Here is a 14,010-nt window from a genome sequence, read left to right on the forward strand (position 1 = left end):
ATAAAGAATATCTCTTTGGATTTGAGACTTTAGTCTTTGCAACTTTAGGGATCTTATCTATTCACGAACAGCTTATAACACTCCAAAGAGAAAGGAAAACTTGAAATCGCATCATATGACCCCTTTAATAAAAAGTATCAGTTTCCACAAAATATGAAGCAGCACAACTGTTTACAACGTTAGTAATCAGAAATTATTCTTGAGCAGCAAATCAGTATATTAGAATGATTTCTGAAGGATCATGCGATACTAAAGACTGGAGTAATGATGCTGAAAATTCAGCTTTGCATCACAGGAATAAATTACATTTTACAATATATTCAAAGAGAAAACATTTATTTTTAAATGGTTATAATATTTCACAATATTACTGTTATTTTACAATTATGTCAATGGACAAAGATGATTTTTGTCCCCATCAGCAGTGGCTAAATGCACCATGCTAACCATCCAAACACTAGCTGCTTGGGTTGGGCATCTATTGGATGGGAATCTGTGGCATTTATACAGAACAGTTGGATTTGCAGTTTGCACCATTTGCCATTGGCGTCTGAATGGTGGAAGGACTGCTATCAGCGAGGGCTGTGTAGACTGTCTCTGTGGATTTACCTGTGTGGGGCTAAGAGAACCAGAGACTAATCTCACTGCACCCATTACAAGCAGCCCAGAGGCAAACTGAGGATTACAATGGTGGGATTCAGGATTTATTCTGAGCTTTCTCAGCCACTTGAAAGATTTCACCATGCCAACTCGCATTACTCTATGAATGGAAGGAGCATTGATGTTTCAACTTCAACTCGCATTATTGGTTTCAGTCTTAGCATGCTAAAGTCAGGAGAGAAGATCAAACCGGAACCTCCAAATATGATGACACCCTTACAGAAGAGCGCTTTATTAAAACATAATGGCTATACACTACCATTCAAAAGTTTGGGGTCAGTAAGATTTCATTTTAAATAAATGAAAACAAGGATGCATAAACCGATCAAAAGTGACAGTAAATGCATTTATAATGTTACAAAAAATCCTGTTAATTTCTATTTATCAAGTTTTCAGCATTAATAATAATAAGAAATGTTTCTTGAGCAGCAAATCAGAATATTCGAATGATTTCTGAAGGATCAGGTGACACTGACGACTGGAGTAATGATGCTGAAAATTCAGCTTTGCATCACAGGAAAAAATTAAATTTTACAATATTCAAAAGAAAACATTTATTTGAAACAGTAATAATATTTCACAATATTACTGTTTTTACTGTATTTTTGCTTACTCAACTTATAAGCAGTAATATATATTTTCTTGTACTGTATATAAACCCACTATGTGAAAAATTTTAAGCACGAGTTAAGCATTAAAAAGACAATGTTTTTCTGAAAATAAACAGTACTTTATATTATTATTTTTATTAAGGCAAATTATTAAAACAAAACATTAATTATCATCATATTTATTTTCAGCAATATTTATCAAATTCATTAAATGTGTTAAACATTTAATTAATAGGTTAGGAATAATATTTGTCATATTTGTTTTTTTCTCTATACTTTTCTGCAGACCCCTAAGCATCCCTCTTAAGGACACTAGTTTGACTAGTATACTAGTAAATCCAGGTTGTGATTTTTATTTTCATCCGCAATAATGCACTGTTGAAGGCCAAGTTTTGAAAGCCCTGAATGTGGCACCATGCTATTTTTCGTCAGACTCTGCTCTTCGATGCCCTGATGAAATATTTACTGTATTCTGTACCTCCGAATGCAAGCATGAGAACATTGAAGTTTTGAATCCCCAACACAGTGAATATTCATCACAGTGGGTCAGGGCTTATAGATGAAGTGTGTTTGGACCGTAGGGCTCACCTTAAGATGCCTTCTCCTCCTCTGGAAGCGCAGCAGCTCCTTGTGTTGGCGTGCAATGAAGTTGACTGCCGCATACTCCAGCAGAGCAGAGAAGACAAAGAGAAGGCACACTGCCATCCAAATGTCAATGGCTTTCACATACGAGACCTGCAGCGAGACGAAACCAACAGGATTGGCAATGGAGAACAACTCTGAGTCACCGTCTGGCTGAAAGTTCACTCACTGAGTCACTCGCTTAGCTCAAGTGCTCAAAACTTTCCAGTTGAGAAAATCGTAAAATATGCCCATTATAAGGAAGAATACATTTCATCTGAAATCCAGAGAGCTAAAAGGACTATTCTACCCAGTCTGAGATAGGGGATCAAAGTGTTAATGAATAAAATATGTAAATTTTAAAAATTTAGGCTCAGCAGCACAGCAGCCGAGTGCTTTATTCAGAGTGTGATCGGCGTCAGAAAGTGGCCCGATTGAAGTGCGCGCTGAGAGCTGCTGTTTTGGCCTGGAAAAGAGCTCGGCTGCCAGCCCGACCGCTTGACTCACTTTACTTGACAAGCCAGTGACCAAAGTGGTTGTGGAGTTTAGGTGGCATTACAGCGCACGGTTCACAAAGCATTGTTGAAATGACGGGGAGCGCTGGGCTGAGACAGCGCTGATGAAATACTCCACTCTGATCTTCACCGCTAATCTCAGATGCTCTTACTGAAACCTTTCTCCTGCCTTAATTGAAACCTTTGGAATTATTTCCATCAATAACACCTACTATCAAAACCTAATAGTCTTTTGAGTCTTAGCCAAAAGACAAAGCTGTGTAGATAAATGTAGCTGGATATAGGGGAGCTACAGAAATACAATGACATGGGTTGAGTGTTGATATTAAAAACATGCATAATCATTACTGCAGCATAGCGGTAGGCAATCTGCCCAAAATATCATATCACAATCTTATAACACACGATCACGATCTGAATTGCCATCTTCCCAATTTTTAGATCTATTGGGAATCTCCAGATGGGAACAAGTCTATGGATGTATCTGTTTGCACAATTTACACACAACACAGTATTGCATTAAACAATAAGTTGTCAAAATTGTAACTAAAACTGGAGTTAAACTTTAAAACCAGGGCTCAAAAGATTTCAAAATCCCCGGTAGTCCTTTGGACAGGCACTCTTCAGGTTTTGGTATCCCAAAATTAATTTAACTACCTAAACAAATAAAAACAGAAGATTAGATAGGAGTCGAAATGTCAAAAATATTTTCAAAACATAAATATAAAAAAATATTCCAAGAGGAGGAAGAACAGCATTTTATTGTGAACACGCGTACGACATTACTGTTTATAAAACTTTAAATATGGATATTTTTCTCATAAAAATGCATCAATTCACTACAGGAGGCCTTTATTTCTATTATAAAGCTTGGAAGAGCCAGGACGTTTTTAAATATAACTCCGATTAGATTCCTCTGAAAGAAGAAAGTCATATACACCATTGAGGGTAAGTAAATTACGGGGTAATTTTCATTTTTTGGTGAACTATCCCTTTAGATTTTTAGAAGGCACATTAGCTTCTTTCACATTTACAACTCTGTGTATTTGCTGCGTAAAAACATCTCATTGGTCTGAACAAAAACAGCAGATGGGCAAAAATATATACAAATATATTCTCTGCTACTAGGTGAAGCTTTTGGAGCGGCAGAAATATAGTGGTTTCCCCGGTAACAGCTGTACATAAATCAGCGCTGCGCTCATAAACGCCGCTTTATCAGGCATTGTAGGAAAGAGGAAATGAAAAATGCCATCGGAACTTAATACAGTGAATACAGTCTTTTGCAGTTTAATGTGCTTTTAATAACAGTCATATTATATGATTTGACTGATTTTGACGTTGAGTTTAGGCTTTTAAGGAGAGGCGCACTGCTTTAAATGAAAGGAACGGGATGCAGCAGAATAATTGTTCTATCAAAATCGAAACAAACTAAATTCTGATTCACCACGCAGCCCTACTGCTAGCTCATGTTGAATTTATTTTTCAAATGCATCACCATGCATAAAAGACACATGGCAGAAGATGCGTGATTTAATTTGGTCAGTCACAGTCCTTTTTATAGGCAGTCATTGCTGTATTTTTAACATTATTACAGGATATAAAAGATCACAATATCCACAAGTTGCTTGAAAAGTAGATCATGGACATCTTCGCCCATCCCTATTGCAACAAGAAGCATGTCTGACTCAAAAACCACCTGCCGAATATCAAAACTGGGAATAATATCTCAGGACATACTTATACCTAATCCTCTTTAATTTCATAAATCCGTGCTAGAAGATTTTATGTAAGGCATGACAACCTATTTGAACCTGAACAGTGTGTGTGCCAAATCATGATGCTTGTAAATGATGATCAACATGTCAAACTCCAGCACTATCCTGTCTCATCATAACTCAGCATGTAGGATCTGAAAATCCTTGTGTACAATGTACTACAGCAGGCTGAAAAAGTGCATTTAAGGTCACAAAGAGAGATTTGGAATTGATGGACACAATTTTTATTCTGTTAGAAAGTAATTAATTGTCAACAGCCACGCCACTCACAGAACCCTTTCAGAATTAGATTATGAAATAATTTGTATATAAATAAATAAATGGCCAATAATAGCAGGTCATTGAAAAATCATCAACACAAACAGCTATCAGTGCAAAGCATTAATGAATAAACAATCAGCTGTATAACCACATGCTGGCCATCCCAGTGCCGCAGGCTAAATAGGTACAAAACGGACTTGATTATTCTTCATGAATGGCAAGGATTTTGTATTTTTCAGAGGCATGTCTCTAAGAAACAGCCCTGTTGGTACTGCACATCTTGTACTAAACATTATTTACAACAAATTCAATCCTACAGTGGGAATTCTGCAGTAGCCTTGTAAAGAAAAAAAAAAAAAAAGTTTATAAATTATAAAATGAATGGCTGTCTCTCAAAACCAAGTTCACCTCGACATCATAATTGGGCATCAAGGTCATAAAACAAATTGGGCATAAAACAAAACAAATTGTTTTTTTCTGATAAAAATTTAGATGCCTGTTTTCTTTTCTAAATCTAGATTTTCTGTGCTTGTTTGTACACTGCACAATCTAAAAAATATATTTTAAAAAATTAAATTAAATTAACAATTTAAAAAAATTATTTATTTTTACTAAATTATTATTAAATAAATAAAAAAATAGCTAAATATAAAAAATATTACTATTGTAATATCACTTTAAAATATAATTTTGTATATTTGTAATTCGCTTTGGATAAAAGCGTCTGCAAAATGACTAAATGTAAATGTAAAATAAAAAATTGAGTATTTAAGAAAAATGTAATAATACCGTATTGACCCGAATATAAGACAATGTTTTTTTCTTGGAAATACATCTGAAAAAACGCAGTCGTCTTATATTCAGGGTCTAGACTTTGACATGTCAATAAGCCTAAATGTCCTAATTCAGATGGGCTACCCGTTTTATTTTTTTTTTAATGGTATATCAAAAAGTGTAAATGTTTTAAATGTGATTGTTGGTACATTTTACCAGTTTTTACCATACTTTCAAAACAAAAATTAAAATAGGAAAAATATGCAATATGAAAATAATTTTTACTGAGAAAAAACAAGATTTGTTTTTTAGGTTTTTAAAAAGCCTTTTTCCAAAAGGTACATCTGGAAAAAGGGGGGTCGTCTTATAATCAGGGTCATCTTATATTCGGGCCAATATGGTAATAATAATATTATGCAGGACCCAACGCAACAGAGTGCAGCGCGGGACAACTCTTGATGGGCGAGTGCGGGTGCGGCCGGGTAGAGACTCGTGTGTGTGCGGGATGCGGGAGAATAAAAAGATTTGCGGGACTCCCGCAAAATAGAAATAACTAAACATAAAATGTCAAAAAACATATAAATTGTAATTTATCTGTTGCACAAAAGCAAAAAGAACAACTAATATTAACATTAAAATGATTAACATGCGCAGGCTAGGCAGAGTTTCTATTTATAACACGTGTTTAAAGCGTTGCGCAATGTAGCTAATCACAGACTCAGCTGTTGATTTCTGGAACGCAATGGCCAATCAGAGGTGATTAAGTTAGAATCCACTCACAGCAGTGCTGAAATTTGCGTGGTCACGAATCCTCATTTTAACACACGAAGTGTAGACATTGTGAAAGATTCATTGTGCATATGTTCATAGTGTTATAACAGAGCTTTATGAGATTGCGATTAACTGAGATGTCATCTTTTAGTGATAATAAAGGTCGTTGTGTTATAACAGAGCTTTATAAGATTGCAATGATGTGATTTCATCTATATAAGATGTGAGCAGGACAAGATAACATATTTCTGTGGGAGCGGGCGAGTACGGCACAGAATCTTGCGGGAGCACGCAGGTCTCTAGATTAGTGCTTCTTATTACAAGTGAAGATGGTTGGCACATGTTGCATTTCCAAATGCACGTTATAATGACCCAAACTCAGAGCAGATGCAGAGATGGAGTTTGTGTGGAGCAGCATTTACTGAAAAACCAGACTCTGCAGAGCATATATTTATTTAACTAGCCTTTGTGATTTGATAATTGCACTAAGCCATGTTCAGTTTTATTTCAATTAATAGTGCAGCCCTACTTATCCAGCTCAGTGTGGGCAGATACAAAGATGCTTGTGACACTGCCACTTTCTAGCACATCTGTGACTGTTAACAAAGCTGCTGCAAATTAAGAGCATCCCAAGTCTTAAAACTATCTGAGGTTCCAGCATGGTCAGGATGTGTTTATGTAGACAGTGACTGAGTCTAGTACAGCCCATGACACACTGCAGTGATACAATCAATAATATGCTTCTGAACAGAGTGAACGCTACGCCATCAGGGATTTTTATTGTTAGGATGAGCATGACAGAGACCCAACTGACCTTGGGAAGAGAAGCTCTAGATCCCGAGCTCTGGGTGGTCATGGTCAGCACAGTAGTGATGCCCAAGCCTACACGAGCAGGGGCAGCATCCATGTTGATCCAGAAGGACACCCAAGACAAAATGACGATCAGAAGACTGGGAATGTACATCTGGATCAGATAATAGCCCATCTGTCTCTCCAGGTGGAAACGAGCCTCTATGCAGGTGAACTTCCCTGAAACACAAATAGCATGTGGTTTTATTGTCAACTCATGTTTCATTTGATTCTCTAGAGTTTTGTCATTGCAGGTTTAAAACAGGCTTTAAATAGGGCTGGGAAGTGAGAAGTGGTTCTTATTCAGAAATGATTCCCAAATACCAGAATCAAATGATGTTCGATTCTATTAACTGTTTCCCAAACTAAAATACAGATACTGAATCAATAAAGCAAAGTCCAATTACAGAACGAATGACTCTTATGAGTCGGTTCATTTTAGAGAATTGAATGCATACTTGGCAGCTAGTGCAGTCTGATTCCTAAACAAATGACTCTTGTGAATCAATTATTTTGTGAATCAAATATATACAGCTTGCAGACTTGGCCCAGTGTAGTTATTGACTGTTTCTCCCACATGACAACAAGTAGTTAAAGATACATGTTATGTGCTTGTCAATAGTACTTTGTAAAAATAAATAAATTAAATGTTTTTACATTTTGGATTAGTATTGCTTGCTTAGCATTTATGCCACCTCAATCAATCAATCAATCAATCATTAAAAAGTCATTAAAAGTCTATGTAAACTCATTTTGGAAGAATTGTTTAAAATATTTATTAGAATATAGAATTGTATTTCTTCCTTAAAAATTAAAGAAAAGGAACTATTAAGGATCAGGAACTGCTAACCAGGAATTGGAAACATAAAAATAAATTAATTAAATATGACATTTTGGTTTGTTTAGTATTGCTTTAGTATTTATGCCACTTCAAAAATAAACCAATAAATAAACAAACCTGCAAAAATCAGTAAAAGCAAATAAAATTTTTTTTTTGGAAGAACTGTTAAACATGTATTTATTATTACAATTATCTAATCATGCAGCAATATGACTGACATTTACAAATGCAAAATATGATCATGATGATTGATGATCATATGATTTACAAAAAAAGTAGGAACCATTTAGGATCTGCTAACCAAGAATCGGAAATGGAACCAGAATTGTCAAATCTCATTTCTAAAGTCCCAAAAAATGGAACCATTAAGGATCCAGAACTGCTATAAGGAACAGGAACTGTAACCAGAATTGTCAACTCCCTTTCTTAGTTTCGAAGGACCGTGATGCTTCCATGTTCCCACACTATAACTAGACAGCTGAGCTGAAAATGTCAAGGCCAAGGTTCATTTAACTTTCAGCATTTACTCATCTGAACTGGGATTGTCGAGCTTTCTCAGTTGTTATTGAGCTGATGCAGATTATTCCCTTACCCTTGGGAATATTATGTATTGACTACATTGTTGCATTTATGAATATAAATAAAGACAAAGAAAAATGCTAGTATAAAAAGCAAACAGAGGTATTGACTCAAACACAGTGAGCAAACACTTTATTTGGACTGCGATCTTTGTTGATCGTAAACAGCCAAGTGAGAAACAGGAGAGATGCAACTGACCAGCTCTAAAATTAAAAGCACATCAGTATCTATTTCTCCCAAGGGACTTGGAGGATGCAATCGGATGAGGAAGACAAACTGAGAGGAGGCTGGACTGCAGAGCTTAGGCAAATCAAAACAGATTGCCACTAATAAATCTGAGAAAACGACACTTTAATTTCCGGTTAATGCTTGACTGGGGAGCAGCAGAGCGCATGTGCAGCACAGGCCGACTGTCCAGAGCTCATGCTGGAGCAACACGACTATGCAGAGAGAGAGAGAGAGAGAGACAGAGAGAGATGCAGACAGTGAGGGATGATCAGAGCATCAGGGCATCTTCAGGGTCTTCCATGGACTTTGATGAGCACAAACACCAAGGTGATAGGTGAAGTGCAAAGCAAGTAAACCAAAGATATAGGACCTGTTTCTGCATATGAGATGCAGCTCAGACAGGAGTGAGAGAAAGAGAAAGAGAGAAAATTGTGCAAATATTGAGCCTTACAGACAAGAGGAAAGTGATATATAGCTGAATAATACTCAGTGTTGGGGGTAACGCATTACAAGTATGAGTTACGTAATCAGATTACTTTTTTTTCAAGTAACTAGTAAAGTAACGCATTACTTTTCATAAAAAGTAACTAAGTAACGTAATTAGTTACTTTTTTTATGGAGTAATGCAATATTGTAATGCATTACTTTTAAAAGTAACTTTCCCCAACACTGATAATACTTGATACAAGATGAAAACGATGGGTCTGCATGAGAAGAAATTTGTGTAAACATTCTGTAAATAAATAAGTTTTTAAATTCAATTTTTAAACTTTATTGTTTATTAGCAAGAACCTCAAATGATTTCGAATCATTTACTTTTTGTAAATAAACTGTTTTTACATTTAATTTTTAAACTTTAAATTTATGTTAATACATTACAATAAGGTCCTATTAATTAACATTAGTAAATGCATTAACTAGCATTAACAAACAATGAGCAATACATTTGTTACCATATTTATTAATCTTTGTTAATGTTAGGTAATAAAAATACAGCTGTTCATTGTTGGTTCATGTTAGCTGAGGTCCATTAAATAATATTAATAGATACAACGTTTGATTTTAATAATGTATTAGTAATGATAAAATTAACAGCTAAGATTAATAAATGCTTTAGACGTAGTTTTCATTGAAACTAATATAGTTAACTATTATATAAACAAATGAAACCTCATTGTAAAGTGTTAACATTTTTTATTAACAAGTCTATTCAAATTATGTCAAATAATTTACATTTTAAGTATTTTTTTTAAATTTCATTTTTAAATTTGAATAAAAAATGTCATTTTAATTGTTTAATTAGTAAGTGCCTATTCAAATTGATATTCAAGTCTATCAATTTTACATATTTTGAAAGAAACAAAAACAAAAAGGATGAAAAATAAACAAACATACATACCCAAAAATAGGGAGATGAAATCTATATTAACATACTGTATATTTTCCACCATTATGAAATATCTTTCATGATTTATTTAATATCTCAGGTTGTCTGTAATTGCTTGCTATACACAGCGTGAATTATGTAATTGTTTGTTCTTGGGTAAATTCAATTTAAAGAGGTCATTTATATTTAAATATTTACATTTAAATTTCATTCTGCTTGTGTTTTATGATTGAGCATCAATGCTGTGAATATTTGGGATAGTACTATTTTTTTTTCTGTCATTTATACATAGTCAATAGGAATGGTAAAATTCAAATCTCCTTTTTACTAAACGCAACATTAATCGAATAATGCTTAATGTAATTGTAACATAATACAGTAATCTTTTTAACCCTTACAAGTTCTGTTGCTTCATAAGCCCGTTTATTATGATTTCAGATAAATGTGACCTACTTTAAAAAATAGCCTAACGTTAAAGCAAAATTAAAGAAAGTATATTCAATAAAACTTTATCGAACAAATCAAAAACACAAACTCTCATTATCCCAATGATAATAATTCAAGAAATCTGCTCTGACTGTCCCTGCTGTTTTGGCTTGCTTCTATTTTCATTCTGAACTAGTCTGGCCTTCAGCAATTTTCCAGTTTAGCTGGAGTGTAACAAATCCTGACTGTCAACGCTGGCTGAACAGATTGTATTTAACCCAATCGAAAGATCACCAAGAAGATTCAAAGCAGAGCTGTGGTCCACAACCTTTCATTGAACCCGCTTGGGCACCAAGAGCTTCGTAACAATACATCCAACAACAGTGATTAGCATTTGTGTCTGGCCACATTTAGCGGAGAATAAGCACTGAACAAACACTACAGCTTCACATGCAGATGAACGACACTCACCTGTGTTGTAGTGCTTGGTGCAGTAGCGCAGATCCTTCTCTTCCTTCATTATAAACTGAGGTAAAGTCAGTCCGTCTGCTACCTGCACGGCTCCCTTCTCGTCCCACTCGAATATAAGATCGTTCATCGTGTAGCCAACTAGTGGAGGAACAATGAAACAATAGATGAGTGTTGTCCATGACAGAGAAAACAAGAGCTTGATTTGTGCAGGTCTAAAAATGGATTCTGCATCTATTTTAGTGGATCCCCAAACTTTGAGCGAAATGATCTAAACACACACACAGCTGGGTAGATTACTTACAAATTGTAGTCCATTACTGATTACAGATTACATGATGGGTTAGTAACATAATCTGGGTTACCCATTTTAGGCAATGTGTTCTGACCACTCTTTAGATTACTTATCTAACTTGTTATAAATGTCCCACTAAACCAGGGGTGCCCAAACTCGGTCCTGGAGGGCCGGTGTCCTGCAGAGTTTAGCTCCAACCCCAATTAGACACACCTGAACCAGCTAATCAAGCTCTTATAGGCATACTAGAAACATCCCAGCAGGTGTGTTGAGGCAAGTTGAACTAAATTATTTTTATTACCATAAAAAAATCTAAACGACGGTGGGGGTCGGTGCCGCGGTGGGAAAGTGACTTAACCGGTGTTGTGGCTACACACCGGTATAACAGTTAGCACCGTCTATCGCGGCAAGCCTAATGTCAATGTGACCATTAACCGACATCAGAGAACTGTAAACATGCGAATGTGTTGTTAAATTATTGAAATATTAACTTCCTCAGGGATATTTCAAGTATATATTTTATATTAAGGGGTTTGGCTGAAAAACATTTGGGAATCCCTGCATTATATGAACAAACATTAATACACATAAAAACATTACATGCCCAAAACCTTCCAAGTTCTATGTATAGATCTATACATAATCAGTGTACATAATCAGTAACTTGCATAATTATTTGTTTCATACATGGCCTCACTGCTTAAGAGGTGCTTTTTTCCCCTCTAATTCAGAAGCATGGTTCGCATATTTATTTACAGTGCATAACATTTGTGAATATAGTCAAAACTAAATGAGATGACAGTAGGAATTTTAGAAAGGGAAATTTAAAAGAGAAAAAACAAGAAGTAGGTAGAATCTATAAACGTTACCCTGGACCACAAAACCAGTCATAAGGGTCAATTTTTCGAAATTGAGATTTATACATCATCTGAAAGCTGAATAAGCTTTCCATTGATGTATGGTTTGTTAGGATAGGATAATATTTGGCCGAGATACAACTATTTGAAAATCTGGAATCTGAGGGTGCAAAAAAAATCTAAATATTGAGAAAATCGCCTTTAAATTTGTCCATATGAAGTTCTTAGCAATGCATATTACTAATCAAAAATTAAGTTTTGATATATTTATGGTAGGAAATTTACAAAATATCTTCATGGAACATGATCTTTACTTAATATCCTAATGATTTTTGGCATAAAAGAAAAATCAATAATTTTGACCCATACAATGTATTTTTGGCTATTTCTACAAATATACCCCAGCGATTTAAGACTGGTTTTGTGCTCCAGGGTCACAAATTAGGAATAATTTATGACCATTGTGTGAATATGTAATCATGTAATCCATAAAAAAGTAACTGTAATTTGATTATGAGCATTTTAAAATGTAATATACTCTAATTACAAGTTGTTCATTTTTGGAATCTGATTACCTAATCCAGATTACATGTAATCTATTACTACCCAGCAATGATGAAAAATCAATATTTAACAGCAAAATGTGAAAAATAAATCGCACAGACCATAATCAAAGCTAGTGCATTTGCCAACTTGACATGTAGAAAACATGAACATGAAGATTTTAATGTGAGAAATTTGTTCAAATATTACATAACCCACTCCAAAATGCTCTCCCCCTCAACAAAATACCCTGCCACATCTGTCATGTCACTCCTGGTAATCATAATTTTCAAAAAGCTTCAATCAAACAAGAAACACGCTAGAATTGATCAAATTTGAGAATCAGTAGTAAATAACAGAGAACTGTAATGGCAGGAAGGGCCGGCGCTGGCTTGTGCTTGGAAGCGTCTCTCTGTTGACTGCTGAATCTACTTGAAGGCGGCCTTAAATCACTACACTCTTCATCTGCTGGTGCCAGCCTGTACAACATCCATCTCTGCACCACTGAATAAATCCTCTCCATCTGGCTGAAAGGATCAGGGCATACTTACAGCTCTCCAGCTGCATTATACAGGTCTGCACATCCATAGGGAAATTCTTCAGGTCCATGGGGCAGGCCAGAATCAGTGTTATTCTGAGAAACACAACAACAGCTGCCATCAGCAACAAAGATCAAATTAGACAGCTCTTACTTCCCTCCTTTTTCACTGGTCAAACTGTTCAAATTTAAAGGAAAACTTCACCCAATCAGTATTCTGTTTTTAGTATTATTATATAACATTATGGTATTTACTAAGCTTTTGAATTAGCCATAATTTTTTCTTTTAATTTTAATTTTAGTAATTGCATTTATAATTCGTATTAATATTATTAATAATTAGTTTTAGTGATTTTAATACTTAACTCTTTCCTCACCAGCATTTTTTTTTTTTAAGTTGCCAGCCACCAACAGCATTTTTGATCATTTTCACAAAATGTTAACAGCCCCCAGAATATTTGTTGTATTAATATCTAAACATACAATATGTCACAAGAAAAAAAGAACAGAGCCTCTGCTTTTAAATCAACAAACAAACCTGTTTTATTCATGCATTCTTTTTTTAATCAACACTTGAAAGTAGGGGAGTTTCGTAAAAAAAAGCAACGTTTTGTTAAAAAAGCTGAGAGAACCACGTTTTTGTTCTGGACCAGATTCAAAACGATGATCAAAACATATAGTAGATCACTTTCATCAACACCTCCAAAGCTTCACAGTCCTAAACCACTTCCTGGATCGACATTTCAATCACTATAACGTTTGGCAGTTTTGATTTCTATGCTGTTTAAGGCTCGATGATCATATTATTTAACATATGCAACTGCTTACACACGAGATCGCTTGTTTCTGCTTCTTTGCAGTGTTTTGATCCTGAGATTCAATACTTCTTCAGAAAATGTGTAATAGCATATAACAGTGAAAACACACGGAAAGTGTAGTATTGTTGTTGCCGCTGCCGCCGCCATGTCGTGAAGGCGCTGTGTGTTTCGTTGTGAAAGCGAAACTACTTTG

The 14,010-nt window shown here is 35.1% G+C and overlaps 1 protein-coding gene across 1 annotated transcript in view; it reads right to left on the minus strand.

Annotated features, from left to right (window-relative positions):
* The window catches only part of glra1 (glycine receptor, alpha 1), a 60,533-nt gene that overhangs the window by 10,564 nt on the left and 35,959 nt on the right, over nt 1-14,010 (minus strand). The window contains exons 5-8 of the mRNA XM_016455460.1: nt 13,013-13,095; nt 10,770-10,907; nt 6,803-7,017; nt 1,860-2,006 (exon numbers count right to left, since the gene is read on the minus strand). Coding sequence (XP_016310946.1) covers nt 1,860-2,006; nt 6,803-7,017; nt 10,770-10,907; nt 13,013-13,095 — 583 coding nt within the window. The remainder of the gene's footprint in view (nt 1-1,859; nt 2,007-6,802; nt 7,018-10,769; nt 10,908-13,012; nt 13,096-14,010) is intronic.

The sequence above is a fragment of the Sinocyclocheilus anshuiensis genome, unplaced genomic scaffold, assembly GCF_001515605.1.
Source record: "Sinocyclocheilus anshuiensis isolate Anshui unplaced genomic scaffold, SAMN03320099.WGS_v1.1 scaffold235, whole genome shotgun sequence".
Taxonomy (NCBI): domain Eukaryota; kingdom Metazoa; phylum Chordata; class Actinopteri; order Cypriniformes; family Cyprinidae; genus Sinocyclocheilus; species Sinocyclocheilus anshuiensis.